The following is a 13,970-nucleotide window of genomic DNA, read 5'->3' on the forward strand; positions in this document are numbered from 1 at the left end:
TTGAAATCCCCAGAGGACATAAAAGAGATTATAGAAATGCAAATTATTTAATTCTTTTCTTTTCATCAGTACAGGCAGTACAGACAGTTTTGCTAGTTATTTGCTTATAAAAAAAATGTGAACAAAAGCAAAATACTGTGGATGCTGGAAATCTGAAATAAAAATATAAAGTGCTGTAACTACTCAGCACCAGTGGAGAGAGAAACGTTTCAAATCGATGACTTTGTCAGAACGGGAAAAAGTTCGAGATGTAACAGGTTTTAAGCAAGTGCAGGGAAAGGGAGGAGGGGAGGAAATAACAAAAGGGAAGGTCTGTGAGAGGGTGGAAGGAGAGATTAAATGACAACAGGATGATGATAATGCAAGGCAAAAGGGAATAGTAATGGGACAAGTAAAGAAACAAAAGATGGCTCTAGAGGAGGTGTAAATAGGAATAGCAGAATCATCAACATCTGCCCTCTGAAAAAATAGGAACAGAGGTTATGGTCTGAAATTATTGAACTCGATGTTGAGTCCAGAAGGCTGTAAATTGCCAATTCGAAGGATGAGGTGCTGTTCCTCGAGCTTACGTTGAACGGTGCAGGAGGCCGAGGGTAGAAAGGTCTGAATGGGGCAGAGAATGAAAGTGTCAGGCTAGCATGTGGAACTTTCTGCAGGTAATTTATAGAAAAAGGCTTTTTGTCTGAAATTTACCTTAATCAGAATACCTGAAGGTTGATTCATCAATAATAAACAGTCGTTTGGAAATAGTGCTGTCAGACACCTTTATCCAGCTCCCTCCTGGCAGCTGTATTCGAGGCGCGAAGCGGCAGGGTGCGGGTCCTGGGGCGGGTCCGGCTCCGCCCTATTGGCCATCTCCTCCCCCTGGCTCCGCCCTATTGGCCACCTCCCCCCCTGGCTCCGCCCTATTAGCCAGCTCCTCCCAGCTCTGTCCTATTGGCCAACTCATCCCAGGGCTCCGCTCTATTGGCCAAGTCTTCTCCTGGCTCCGCCCTATTGGCCAACTCCTCCCCCTACCCTGGCTCCGCCCTATTCGCCATCTCCTCCCCCCCCCTGGCTCCGCCCTATTGGCCAACTCCTCCCCCGCCTGGCTCCGCCCTATTGGCCATCTCCTCCCTCATAGCTCCTCCCTATTGGCCAACTCCGCCAATCTCTGTCAGTAAGGGTTCCGTGTCCCGCCCCGTGCTGTCAGTCAGGGTGGCATGCCCCGCCCCCGAGCTGTCTGTCAAGATTCCGTGCCCCGCCCCCGAGCTGTCAGTCAGCCATGGCCCCGCCATCCCGGGTTGTCAGTCAGTCCTGGCCCCGCCCCCGAGCTGTCAGTCAGTCTGGCCCCGCCCCTGTGCACCGTGTGAGGCAGTGTGTGAGTGAGGGAGCGGGAGTCCCGGCGGACGGCCAGTGTCGGGAGCACGGTTTGAGGGAAACGGTGCGCCATCGGCTCGGCGCAGCGGGGAGTCGGATCGCGGCCGGTGCAGCCGGGCGGGTAGTCAGCTAGCGCCGCCTCCTGCTGCCAGGTAACCCGGTGTCGGTGAGAGTGCGTCCCCCGGGTCGGGGTGCAGCATGCCCGCAGCGGGCCCCCCGCCCCAGCCCGCATCATGAGGAGCGCAGCGCTGCTGCTGGCTGTGCAATGGCTGTGGAGCGCGGCGCTGGCGGCGGCCAGCCAAGACTCGGAGTCGGTGGCGGCGGCGGAGACCGAAACAGAGATCGAGGTGGTGCAGTACCGGCACAGTCACAACGGCGTGGTGGCCAACAACAGTATCCTCCGCCTCCAGGGACACTTCGCCGGAGCCGGCATGAAAGTGGCAGCCGAGGGCAAACTACTACAGGTAAAGGGGAGGCGGCACCAGAGAGAGCATGGTGACTGAGAGTGGTGCAGGTAGAGGCGAGACTGAGAGTGGTGCAGGTAGAGGGGAGACTGAGGAACTGCAGGTAGAGGGGAGACTGAGGAACTGCAGGTAGAGGGGAGACTGAGAGTGGTGCAGGTAGAGGGAAGACTGAGAGTGGTGCAGGTAGAGGGGAGACTGAGGAACTGCAGGTAGAGGGGAGACTGAGGAACTGCAGGTAGAGGGGAGACTGAGGAACTGCAGGTAGAGGGGAGACTGAGGAACTGCAGGTAGAGGGGAGACTGAGAGTGGTGCAGGTAGAGGGGAGACTGAGGAACTGCAGGTAGAGGGGAGACTGAGAGTGGTGCAGGTAGAGGGGAGACTGAGAGTGGTGCAGGTAGAGGGAAGACTGAGAGTGGTGCAGGTAGAGGGGCGACTGAGAGTGGTGCAGGTAGAGGGGCGACTGAGAGTGGTGCAGGTAGAGGGGCGACTGAGAGTGGTGCAGGTTGAGGGGCGACTGAGAGTGGTGCAGGTTGAGGGGCGACTGAGAGTGGTGCAGGTAGAGGGGCGACTGAGAGTGGTGCAGGTAGAGGGGCGACTGAGAGTGGTGCAGGTAGAGGGGCGACTGAGAGTGGTGCAGGTAGAGGGGCGACTGAGAGTGGTGCAGGTAGAGGGGCGACTGAGAGTGGTGCAGGTAGAGGGGCGACTGAGAGTGGTGCAGGTAGAGGGGCGACTGAGAGTGGTGCAGGTAGAGGGGCGACTGAGAGTGGTGCAGGTAGAGGGGCGACTGAGAGTGGTGCAGGTAGAGGGGCGACTGAGAGTGGTGCAGGTAGAGGGGCGACTGAGAGTGGTGCAGGTAGAGGGGCGACTGAGAGTGGTGCAGGTAGAGGGGCGACTGAGAGTGGTGCAGGTAGAGGGGCGACTGAGAGTGGTGCAGGTAGAGGGGCGACTGAGAGTGGTGCAGGTAGAGGGGCGACTGAGAGTGGTGCAGGTAGAGGGGCGACTGAGAGTGGTGCAGGTAGAGGGGCGACTGAGAGTGGTGCAGGTAGAGGGGCGACTGAGAGTGGTGCAGGTAGAGGGGCGACTGAGAGTGGTGCAGGTAGAGGGGCGACTGAGAGTGGTGCAGGTAGAGGGGCGACTGAGAGTGGTGCAGGTAGAGGGGCGACTGAGAGTGGTGCAGGTAGAGGGGCGACTGAGAGTGGTGCAGGTAGAGGGGAGACTGAGAGTGGTGCAGGTAGAGGGGAGACTGAGGGACTCCTGCTAATAAATGAGAGATGACAATTTATAGAGTATGGTGATTGAGAATGCTGCAGGTAACAGGGTTCTTGAGAAACTGCTGCAGATAAAGGGGGAACTGAGAGAGTGCTGCAGGTAAAGTGGAAACTGAGAAAGTGTTGCATGTTGAAGGGGGGACTGAGTGCAGCCGATTAAAGATGACACTTTCGAGAGTATGGTGACTGAAAAAGTACTGTAGGTAAAGGCGAAACAGAACTTTATAGAGAGCATTATGGAGAAAGTGCTGTAGGTAAAAGAGAGACTACACTATAGAGCGTATGGGACTATTTAAAGTACTGCAGGCAAAGGGGAGATGGTATTTTATATACTGGAGGTGCTGGAAATAAAGGGAAACAACTCCACTGCATTGAGTGAAGTCTGAAAGTGCTACTAGGAGATGTCACTTAAGAGCGTGGTGACTGAGAAAGTTGCTACTAAAGGCAAGGTGACAGTTTACGTACAACGAATGTAAAAGTGATCAAGGCACTCTCTATACAGAGACTGAGATATATATTCTGAAATTTCTGATGTTTGAGAAATGTCTACTAACTTCACTTATGCTAGCCACGTGATGTATTAAAAGGAAAATTTAAAGTACTGTAAGATAGTGAAGTAATAACACTTTAAGGGCTTTTTGATGTGTGCTTTTATTGCCAAGCTTTTTATAGTCAATGTGCTGGTCATGGTAAAGCTGAGAAACTCTTCGTCCAGGGAGATGCTGGTTTGGGGGTAATGCTGGCACTCCACATCTGGTGTTACTGTGAAGACTGCATGCTTGGATAGTCAAAATAACATCAGGAAGACATGGAAATCTAGTATTGTGTAGCCAGATATACTGACACAATAACTGGCGAGCAGTTTAATGGCCTTATTACACACTGCGATGACAGAATGGAAACTACCGAGTAATATTCCTCTTTGCTTGGGGTGGTACTGAGTAAGCAGTCTGGAGATTCACTCATAGTCATTAGCTGTTGAAGATAGGTAAAACTACCTGGAGCAACCAGTCCAAAACACTCAGTTTAAAATGACCTGGTGAGATTTTCAGTGCGCATCCCCAGCAGTACTTCAGAAAATATGAGCTGTGCTTTAGTTCTGCCTACTGAGCCATACAGACCAAGGAAATACCAGGTATGATCTCTGCTAGTTGTCTAATTTCACCCAGCATCATGGCCACTGGCTGAAGAGGAGAAAAGTCAGCTGCACGCATTGCTCTATGGCCCCTGCTAAAAAGTGTGTGTCTGTGGCTGTTGGTGAGGACAGGATTCAGCTCGCCTGTGGTTCCCTGTGGGTGAATAGTCCGCCAACACTCACTGCCTAGACTTGCACATGAATCATGCCCAGGACTGGGGGCTGCTTTCATCATGCAACTGTACCCAAGGAGAAGCCAATGCCTTCAGCAGAGGAGGGGTGAAATTTGTCTTTTTTTAAAAATCTAATTATTGTACAGCGTGGAGAACAGTGCCCTCTGGTGCATTAAGGCATGTTTATAATGATTGACTTTCAGATGCTTTGTTAGAAAATGTGTTGATTGTTGGTTGAAGTCAAGTCCCCATTAATGGGTTACAAACTTGTTGTATTCTATAAGCTTCTAATATCACCAGATGTGGCTGTCCAGCATTGTGCCGTTTGGCAGATGTTCGATCAGCTGAGTTTGATTCTGTTGAGCACTGATGTGCAGAATGAGGCGATACACCTTTAAGCAGGGTCCATACATTCGCTCTGATGTAGAAGGGCGTGTTTGCTCCATGGAAGTATTGGGTTCTCCCAATGTTTAATTTTAGGGCCCGTTAGAAGACAAGTGTTGCTCTTAGCTGGCTGAAGTGTCAGCTGTGGCTCAGTGGGTAGCACACTCGCCTCTGAGTCAGAAGGTTGTGGGATCAAGTCCCACTCCAGCAACTTGAGCACAAAAATCTAAGCTGCCACTCCAGTGCAGTGCGGAGGGAGTGCAGCACTGTCGGAGGTGCCATCTTTCAGATGAGATGTTAAACTGAGGCCCCTGCTCTCTCTCAAATGGACGTAAAAGATCCCATGGCACTATTTTGAAGAAGAGCAGGGGAATTATCCCCAGTGTCCTGGCCAATATTTATCCCTCAATCAGCATAACAAAAGAACAGATTATCTGGTCATTATCACATTGCTATTTGTATGAGTTTGCTTGTGCGTAAATTGGCTGCCGCGTTTCCTACATTACAAGAATGACTACACGACATTGGCTGTAAAGCACTTTGAGACGTTGGTGGTCGTGAAAGGCGCTATATAAATCAAAGTCTTTTAAGTCTTTCTTGGATCACAAGTGTTTTGATTATTTACAGTGCATCAGAGTGCTGGATGATTCTACAGCTGTGAATGTGTATTTCTTTTTTTAATTAACCCAGATTAATATAATCTGACTTTAACATTCTTGGAGTTTCCCGGTTCTTTTTCCTATCTTTTCCTGATGTTGGGGAGTTACATACTGCAGGTGCTGGCAGCCACGACAGGTGGTTTTTAATATTTGAATCATGACCCGCGACAGGCAAATAGCCATTGAGTGTGGAGAATATCCTAAGCGAGCTCTATCTTCCGGTTACCCAACATTAATGCATTATCCAGCAGGAAGTACTAGATAGCAATCAGCCCCAGGGACCCTGGCTGATTTTAATCCCCCTTTCAGTTCCGGGTGAAATCAGTTGTATTACCCCATTGCTGCCCTAGTTGGCATTGGTTAATTCAGCACAGACCAGGACATATACCTGCACGGAGCTTTGTGCGGTTTAGTTACCACACCACATGTTGCATGTGTTCACGGTAGAAGACACTAAAAACATCTCAAATGTGGATAATCAAGGAGCTATTGGGAGGGAGGAACTAAATACTATCAGTAATGAAGTAGTACTAGGTAAAATAATGGGACTAAAGGTAGACAAGTCCCCTGGACCTGATGGCTTACATCCTAGGGTCTTAAGAGATTTGGCAGCAGAGATAGTGGATGCATTGGTTGTAATCTACCAAAATTCCCTGGATTCTGGGGCAGTCCCAGCAGATTGGAAAATCGCAAATTTAACGCCCCTATTTAAAAAAGGAGGCAGACAAAAAGCAGGAAACTATAGACCAGTTAGCCTAACTTCTGTCGTTGGGAAAATGCTGGAATCCATTATTAAGGAAGCAGTAGCAGGACATTTGGAAAAGCATGATTCAATCAAGCAGAGTCAGCATGGTTTTATGAAAGGGAAATCATGTTTGACATATTTGCTGGAGTTCTTTGAGGATGTAACGAGCAGGGTGCATAAAGGGAACCAGTGGATGTGGTGTATTTGGATTTTCAGAAGGCATTCGATAAGGTGCTACATAAAAGGTTACTGCACAAAATAAAAGCTCACTGGGTTGGGGGTAATATATTAGCATGGATATTTACTCCAAGAATGGGTAATATATTAGCATTGGCTAACTAACCGAAAACAGAGAATCTGAATAAATGGGTTATTTTCCGGTTGGCAAACAGTGACTGGTGGGATGCCGCAGGGATCAGGGCTGGGTCCTCAACTATTTATAATCTATATTAATGACTTGGATGAAGGGACCAAGTGTAATGTAGCCAAGTTTGCTGATGATACAAAGATGGATGGGAAAGCAAGTTGTGAGGGGGACACACAAAATCTGCAAAGGGATATCGACAGGCTAAGTGAGTGGGCAAAAATTGGCAGGTGGAGTATAATGTGGGAAAATGCAGAAATAATAGAAAAGCAAATTATAATTTAAATGGAGAAAAATTGCAAAGTGCTGCAGTACAGAGGGATCTGGGGGTCCTTGTGCATGAAACACAAAGTGCGTATGTAGGTACAGCAAGTAATCAGGAAGGCAGATGGAATGTTGGCCTTTATTGCAAGGGGATAGAGTATAAAAGCAGAGATGTCCTACAACTGTACAGGGTATTGGTGATGCCCTGCGTACAATTTTGGTCTCCGTATTTAAGGAAAGATATACTTTCATTGGAGGCTGTTCAGAGAAGGTTTACGAGGTTAATTCTGGAGAAGAGGGGTTGACTTATTGCTCTGAAGAATGAGAGGTGATCTTATTGAAACTTATAAGATAATGAGGGGGCTCAACAAGGTGGATGTAGAGAGGATATTTCCACTCATAGGGGAGACTAAAACTAGGGGCCAATTTAAAACTGAGGTGAGAAATGTATTTTCTCAGAGGGTTGAAAATCTATGGAATTCTCTGCCCCAGAGAGCTGTGGAAGCTGGATCATTGAATAGTTTTAAGGCAGAGATAGACAGATTTTTAAGTGGTAAGGGAATAAAGGGTTATGCGGAGCGGGCAGAGAAGTGGAGCTGAGTCCATGATCAGATCAGCCATGATCTTACTGAATGGCGGTGCAGGCTCGAGGGGCCAAATGGCCGCCTCCTGCTCCTATTTTTTATGTTCTTGTATACCCACAGAGCTGAGTGAGTTGGTCATTTTTATAATTAAATGGCTTAAGATCATTTACTATGTGCAAAGTTCTGGGTCATTTAGAAACTATGGAAATGTGAATGGTTTATCAAAACAAATCTCTTTTTGTTGGAAAATGAGTAGCTGAGTTAATTTGCTTACTGTGCTATAAAATGCACTGTCGAGATGGAAGTCCCTATTAAATGCTGGCATGTTGTGTACTTTGAATCATTGTGTAGTGTTGTAAAAAGTAAACTGAGATTCTGTGGATAGGGCGCTTTGGAGATGGACTCCACCTCCAACTGCAGAGACACCAAGCAAATTCTTAAACTCTACAACCTCCAGGTGTGTTGCTAACTAGGGATGTGGCAGAGCATCAAGCACAGAATTAAACTAGACTGACAGTATCTACCGCAAGAAACTTGTTTGGGAAAGATATAGCTGAATTAATGTTCTTGTATCTGTCATTGAGCTGCTTGAGGGCCCAGGCACAGCGAAGCTTGAAGTTTGTGCTGTTGCAAAGATCTGCTGAGACAACGTTCACCAATTTCAGCTTGGCTCAGTTGTTCTCACTGAATGATTAGTTCATCCCCACACCAGGACATCAGTACACTTTCTAAACAAGCAGTTGTCAATACCATATTGTTGGAGGTGCCACCTTTCAAATGAAAGCCTGGCTGCTCAGGTAGTGTAATCAGTCCCGCAGCATCTTTTGAAGAAGAGAAAAGGGTTCATCATTTTCCCTTGGCTCGAACCACCAAGCACATTAACTGTTCATTCAACTAATTTGCTATTTATGGGACCTTGCTGTGCCAAGTTTGCTCATCTAAAAACAGTGGCTACATTTCACAAGTAATTCCTTGGTTGTGAAGCACCTTGAGACATCTGTGGAGGTCGTAAAGCATCGTACAAATACAAGCTCTGCTCGAGGTTCTCTGCAAAATCCCGAAAGACTGCCTGTAGCAGTCACCTTTAGGACTGGCTACAGGTTGTACTTGGCTCTCCTATGTATTACATGACTATAACTTGTATTCCATTAAATATTTTCTCAATGGAGATCTGGGTCAGACACTGGTCTTTATCTCTGGGACTTGGGTTCAAATCCAGCCTGAACTGCTGGGCTGAAAATCTGTTCTGCCTGTTTGGGTCCTTCATGAAATGAGTTCAGGCTATGTCAATCCAATTTCTAATGGCCATGGACTTGCTGCACAAACCGGCCCTAATTCAGCACTGATTGGCAAAGTCACTGAGAGGCTAAAGGATAACTGGTGTGAGAAATTGTCAGTGGTAGAGTGGGGAGATGGGGGTCTTGTGAGGGTGGAGTAGGGGCAGTTTTACTTTGGATCTGACTGTGTGCCTGATGTTGACATTAAATCACTAAGGTGGGAAGATTTCCAATCCCACCATTCACATCCTTCACTTTGAGTGCAGAAACCAGTTGCTGTTGGAACAGGATCTGTTTCATGTGAACATTTTCCTGCATTGGGAAGCCACACTTGCAAAATATTGTTAGCGCATGCGGTGTGAACTAACTAGCCCAAGGGATTTGGACTGTTCAGCTTGGCACCATACATGCAGATGAAGCACCAGGATTGGAACTTGTTGAGGCAGTGTGATGAACTGATGGGTTCTTGCGCAAGCGCACACATGATGGCCAATGGTCTCTGCCACTGTCCTGTTGCTATCTCCACAAAGAGTGCCGCACAGTTGCCGTATATAATCCCGTATCGTCTGAGGGAATGACGATTTACAGTTTGCTCTCCTGAGTGCCGGATTCTCTCAAAATCGCTCTTTTGCATCAAAATAGAATGCAAGATGGCTCCTGTGCCGGTATAAACTCCTGGGATCGTTGGTTGAGGAGTGCTAACAACTTTTGAGAAAAATAGTCCTCCTGTGTATATATAACTGCAGTCTTTGTGGGAATCTGTGTGCTGACATGTGAAGGATTACGCTAGTGTGTGTGTGGATATTGTACCTGCACACCGCACATTCCCATGGGGCATGGCCATATCTTCCGGCAGCCTGACACTTGGTTTCCTTAATCCTTTCCTGTTTCTGGTACATTAACGGGGGATTGTTATGTCAGAATCTTCAGTGATTGTTGCCACAAATAGCGTGCTCTATAAAGGATTCAAATTATAATTTGCTGGCAAAACAGTTATAACAAAGGTGTAAGAATTCCTTGCCCTGCTCAATTCTCCCTCATGATGCGCTGAATTGATAACCCGTCTGGTGTGTAATGTAAAATGCACATTGTATGAACTTCAAACACTCGATGGTACAGTGAAATTAAACCCAAATTAGACAGACACATTTATTATAAACTTCTTGCGGTAAAGTTGTGTGTTCATTTTACTGAGATTTTGTCGGCTTTCGTGGGAGTTTTCTCCAGGATATGGTAAGGACGATAGATTGGCAGTGGAGTTACAGTTGGTTGGTGGTGGCAGGAATTGGTCTAGTAGTACTGGACAGGAGGTTAGTGGTCTTAGGAGATTTGTGTTCGAGACAAGTGATTGTGAAGGGGAGGGGGGAGGAGTTGGCGGTGAGCATCGCATCAATGGATCACAAGGTTGGTGAGAGCCGTTTTGAGGGAGTGGGAGGTTAATTAGAGTTGTATCTAGCCAGTGGGAGGTTGGCGAGGGTTGTATATCAGGCAGTGGGGGGTTGGCGAGGGTTGTATATCTGGCAATGAGAGGTTGGCGCGGATTGTATATCGGGCAGTGAGGTTGGCGAGGGTTGTATATCGGGCAATGGGGGGTTGGCGAGGGTTGTATATCGGGCAGTGGGGGATTGGCGAGGGTTGTATATCGGGCAGTGGGGGATTGGCGAGGGTTGTATATTGGATCAGTGGGAGGTTGGCAAGGGTTGTATATCGGGCAGTGGGAGGTTGGTGAGGGTTGTATATTGGGTTGGTGAGGGTTGTATATCGGGCAGTAGGGGGTTGGCGAGGGTTGTATATTGGGTTGGTGAGGGTTGTATATTGGGTTGGTGGGGGTTGTATATTGGGTTGGTGAGGGTTGTATATCGGGCAGTTGGGTTGGCGAGGGTTGTAAATCGGGCAGTGGGGGGTTGGCGAGGGTTGTATATTGGATCAGTGGGAGGTTGGCGAGGGTTGTATATCGGGCAGTGGGAGGTTGGCGAGGGTTGTATATCGGGCAGAGGTTGGCGAGGGTTGTATATTGGGAAGTGAGAGGTTGGCGAGGGTTGTATATTGGGTTGGCGAGGGTTGTATATCGGCAGTGGGGGGTTGGCGAGGGTTGTATATCGGACAGTGGGGGGTTGGCGAGGGTTGTATATTGGGTTGGTGAGGGTTGTATATTGGGTTGGTGAGGGTTGTATATCGGGCAGTTGGGTTGGCGAGGGTTGTAAATCGGGCAGTGGGGGGTTGGCGAGGGTTGTATATTGGATCAGTGGGAGGTTGGCGAGGGTTGTATATCGGGCAGTGGGAGGTTGGCGAGGGTTGTATATCGGGCAGAGGTTGGCGAGGGTTGTATATTGGGAAGTGAGAGGTTGGCGAGGGTTGTATATTGGGTTGGCGAGGGTTGTATATCGGCAGTGTGGGGTTGGCGAGGGTTGTATATCGGACAGTGGGGGGTTGGCGAGGGTTGTATATCGGATCAGTGGGGAGGTTGGCGAGGGTTGTATATCGGGCAGAGAGGTTGGCGAGGGTTGTATATCGGGCAGAGGTTGGCGAGGGTTGTATATCGGGCAGTGGGAGGTTGGCGAGGGTTGTATATCGGGCAGTGAGGTTGCCGAGGGTTGTACATCGGGCAGTGAGGTTGGCCAGGGTTGTATATCATGCAGTGAGGTTGGCCAGGGTTGCATAATGGGCAGTGGGAGGTTGGCGAGGGTTGTATATCGGGCAGTGAGGTTGGCGAGGGTTGTATATCGGGCAGTGAGGTTGGCGAGGGTTGTATATCGGGCAGAGAGGTTGGCGAGGGTTGTATATCGGGCAGAGAGGTTGGCGAGGGTTGTATATCGGGCAGTGGGAGGTTGGCGAGGGTTGTATATCGGGCAGTGAGGTTGCCGAGGGTTGTACATCGGGCAGTGAGGTTGGCCAGGGTTGTATATCATGCAGTGAGGTTGGCCAGGGTTGCATAATGGGCAGTGGGAGGTTGGCGAGGGTTGTATATCGGGCAGTGAGGTTGGCGAGGGTTGTATATCGGGCAGAGGTTGGCGAGGGTTGTATATCGGGCAGTGGGAGGTTGGCGAGGGTTGTATATCGGGCAATGGGAGGTTGGCGAGGGTTGTATATCAGGCAATGGGAAGTTGGCGAGGGTTGTATATCGGGCAGTGGGAGGTTGGCGAGGGTTGTATATCGGGCAGTGGGAGGTTGGCAGGGTTGCATATCGGGCATTGGGAGGTTGGCGAGGGTTGTATATCGGGCAGTGAGGTTAGCGAGGGTTGTATATCGGGCAGTGGGAGGTTGGCGAGGGTTGTATATCGGTCAGTGAGAGGTTGGCGAGTGTTGTATATCCGGCAGTGGGAAGTTGGTGGAGATGCTTCCTTTTAAGGAGAGTTGGTGGCAAATTTGTGTTTGGAATCTAATGAGAGGGTTGTGCTTCTGTCAAATGTGTTGGGGAGGCAAGGGTGTAATCGTGTTCTCTGGGAATGGAATCTATTTTACTTGGCTGTCATTAAATGCAGGGTGTTCTATTTCTATTGTGGAACAAGACTTTTTTAATAGACAGCGGTCACAGATGGTACAGCAGAGAGAATCATTTAAGAGTCAAATTCTTCTGGATTTATCATTTTACATGCCATGAAAAGTTGTATTTACTGGTACAGTATATGTCTCTTTGTAGCAGTGCCATCAATGTGCAGTACTGTCTTGTTTGTTACAAATTTCCAGAGTCCCGCCACCATTGGATTAGTGACTGTTTTTTCTGTAAGTTTGATCTCAATCTATAAGCAATGCTTTTGTGTCTCGACCCCACCCAGACTTGGTTACCGAGGTATTTCTGTTGATGACATTAACGCATTGCGTGCTGGATATCTCTTTCTGTCGGCCACCACGCCAGTGCTTGTCTTTGTGTTGGCTGAAGCTGGATGCTGAATGTGTCCCTGGTGGTGTTGTGGAAACATAAGCAGTTGGTGTTCTGGTTTGCAGCATTTTCACTTTGTCAATGGGTGGTAGCGGGGCTTTATATTCAGTGGCTGTTCAAACAGATCAGGATCAAAACCCTCCTGTATTGAATACCTGTAATTCAATTCCAGTGCAGGGGTTAACCGAGGCTGTTTGTAAAACGAACATTTCTCTCTGAGCACTGGAAATCTGTTAGTTTAGAGGAATGCATTGGACAGAGTGAGAGCTATGAAACCGATAGGGATCTGCTGTATTTTTAATTCTTTTTAATCTTCATGGCTGACGAAATGAATACATTAAGTAGATGAAAGGCCAGGTTCTGACTGAGGAGGTGTTTATTGAGGAGAGAATTGTAGCCCAGCCCTAAGTACAATTAAAACAAGCCAAAAGCAAACATGAGAGATTTGTTTATCTGAGTACTTCAAAGCGGTTTTCTCTCAGATCACCTGATAACCAGTCCTAAAGTCACACTGACTCTAATAAAGATGAAGATAAAGAACTCTTTATCTCTGAGCCACATCTTTCCAGCCTTGTCTACAGCATGGAGCCTGGCTTGGACAACAGCTAGAAACTCATTAAAACCAACTAAAAAGAGAAACTAGGGGATCCCACCTGCGTATATCGTATTCAGTTGGAGCTGTGTGTTAGTCACTCTATCTGCTTTCAGAGCCTGTTTGATCCTGACTGAGTCACCTTGGCTCCAGGTGCATGCATCATGATACTGCAGCAGGGGTAATGGGATCCAGGTCCAACAGTTTAAGCACCTTTCTGAAAGCATTGACTTACATGGCAGGGTTTCCCCTGCACCCACCAAATGCCATTCTTTACATGTGACCCCAGATATTGATTGTCGGAGGGCTGTAAGACCAAAGTAAAAATGCTATTAAGTAGAATACTATGACGAGCTATTCAACCACGGTGGGGCAGCATAACCAATTCTGATCCTGTCTACTCGGTGTCCACATACTTTGTTGAAGGGGTCAGCTGGTGTTGATCAGGGACAGGAATCGTGACAGGTTTTTGTGCTTCCAAGTCTACAATGGCACTGAAGCCAATTATAATGCCCGACTGTCACTCAGCTGGTACCTGCTACCTCAGCACCCGTGGAGCAGTCACACCCGAGACCACTTTAGTCTGTGCTCAGTCTCAAACTGGGAAGCACACTTTCTCACTGAGGCAGTGGGGGAAGTTTAGAGCTCTTTGTTCCCATCAGATTGGTTAGCTTTTTAAAAATTATGACTTAATAAAATTTCATTTTTGATGCTCCTCGGCATTGTTTTGTTTAGCAATGTAGATAGATGCCCATTCACACATGAGATTTCAAAAGCAGTACCACCGGTTGAAGCACTCCAATGATTATTGTGCGGTTGAGA

General features: G+C 48.1%; 1 protein-coding gene across 1 annotated transcript in view; it reads left to right on the forward strand.

Moving 5' to 3' along the window:
• Positions 1–1,370: 1,370 nt before the first annotated feature.
• The window catches only part of LOC139227023 (E3 ubiquitin-protein ligase RNF43), a 204,326-nt gene continuing 191,726 nt past the window's right edge, over positions 1,371–13,970 (forward strand). The window contains exon 1 of the mRNA XM_070858112.1: positions 1,371–1,823. Coding sequence (XP_070714213.1) covers positions 1,593–1,823 — 231 coding nt within the window. The 5' untranslated portion in view covers positions 1,371–1,592. The remainder of the gene's footprint in view (positions 1,824–13,970) is intronic.

Source organism: Pristiophorus japonicus, chromosome 16 (assembly GCF_044704955.1).
Source record: "Pristiophorus japonicus isolate sPriJap1 chromosome 16, sPriJap1.hap1, whole genome shotgun sequence".
In the NCBI taxonomy this organism is placed as follows: Eukaryota; Metazoa; Chordata; class Chondrichthyes; family Pristiophoridae; genus Pristiophorus; species Pristiophorus japonicus.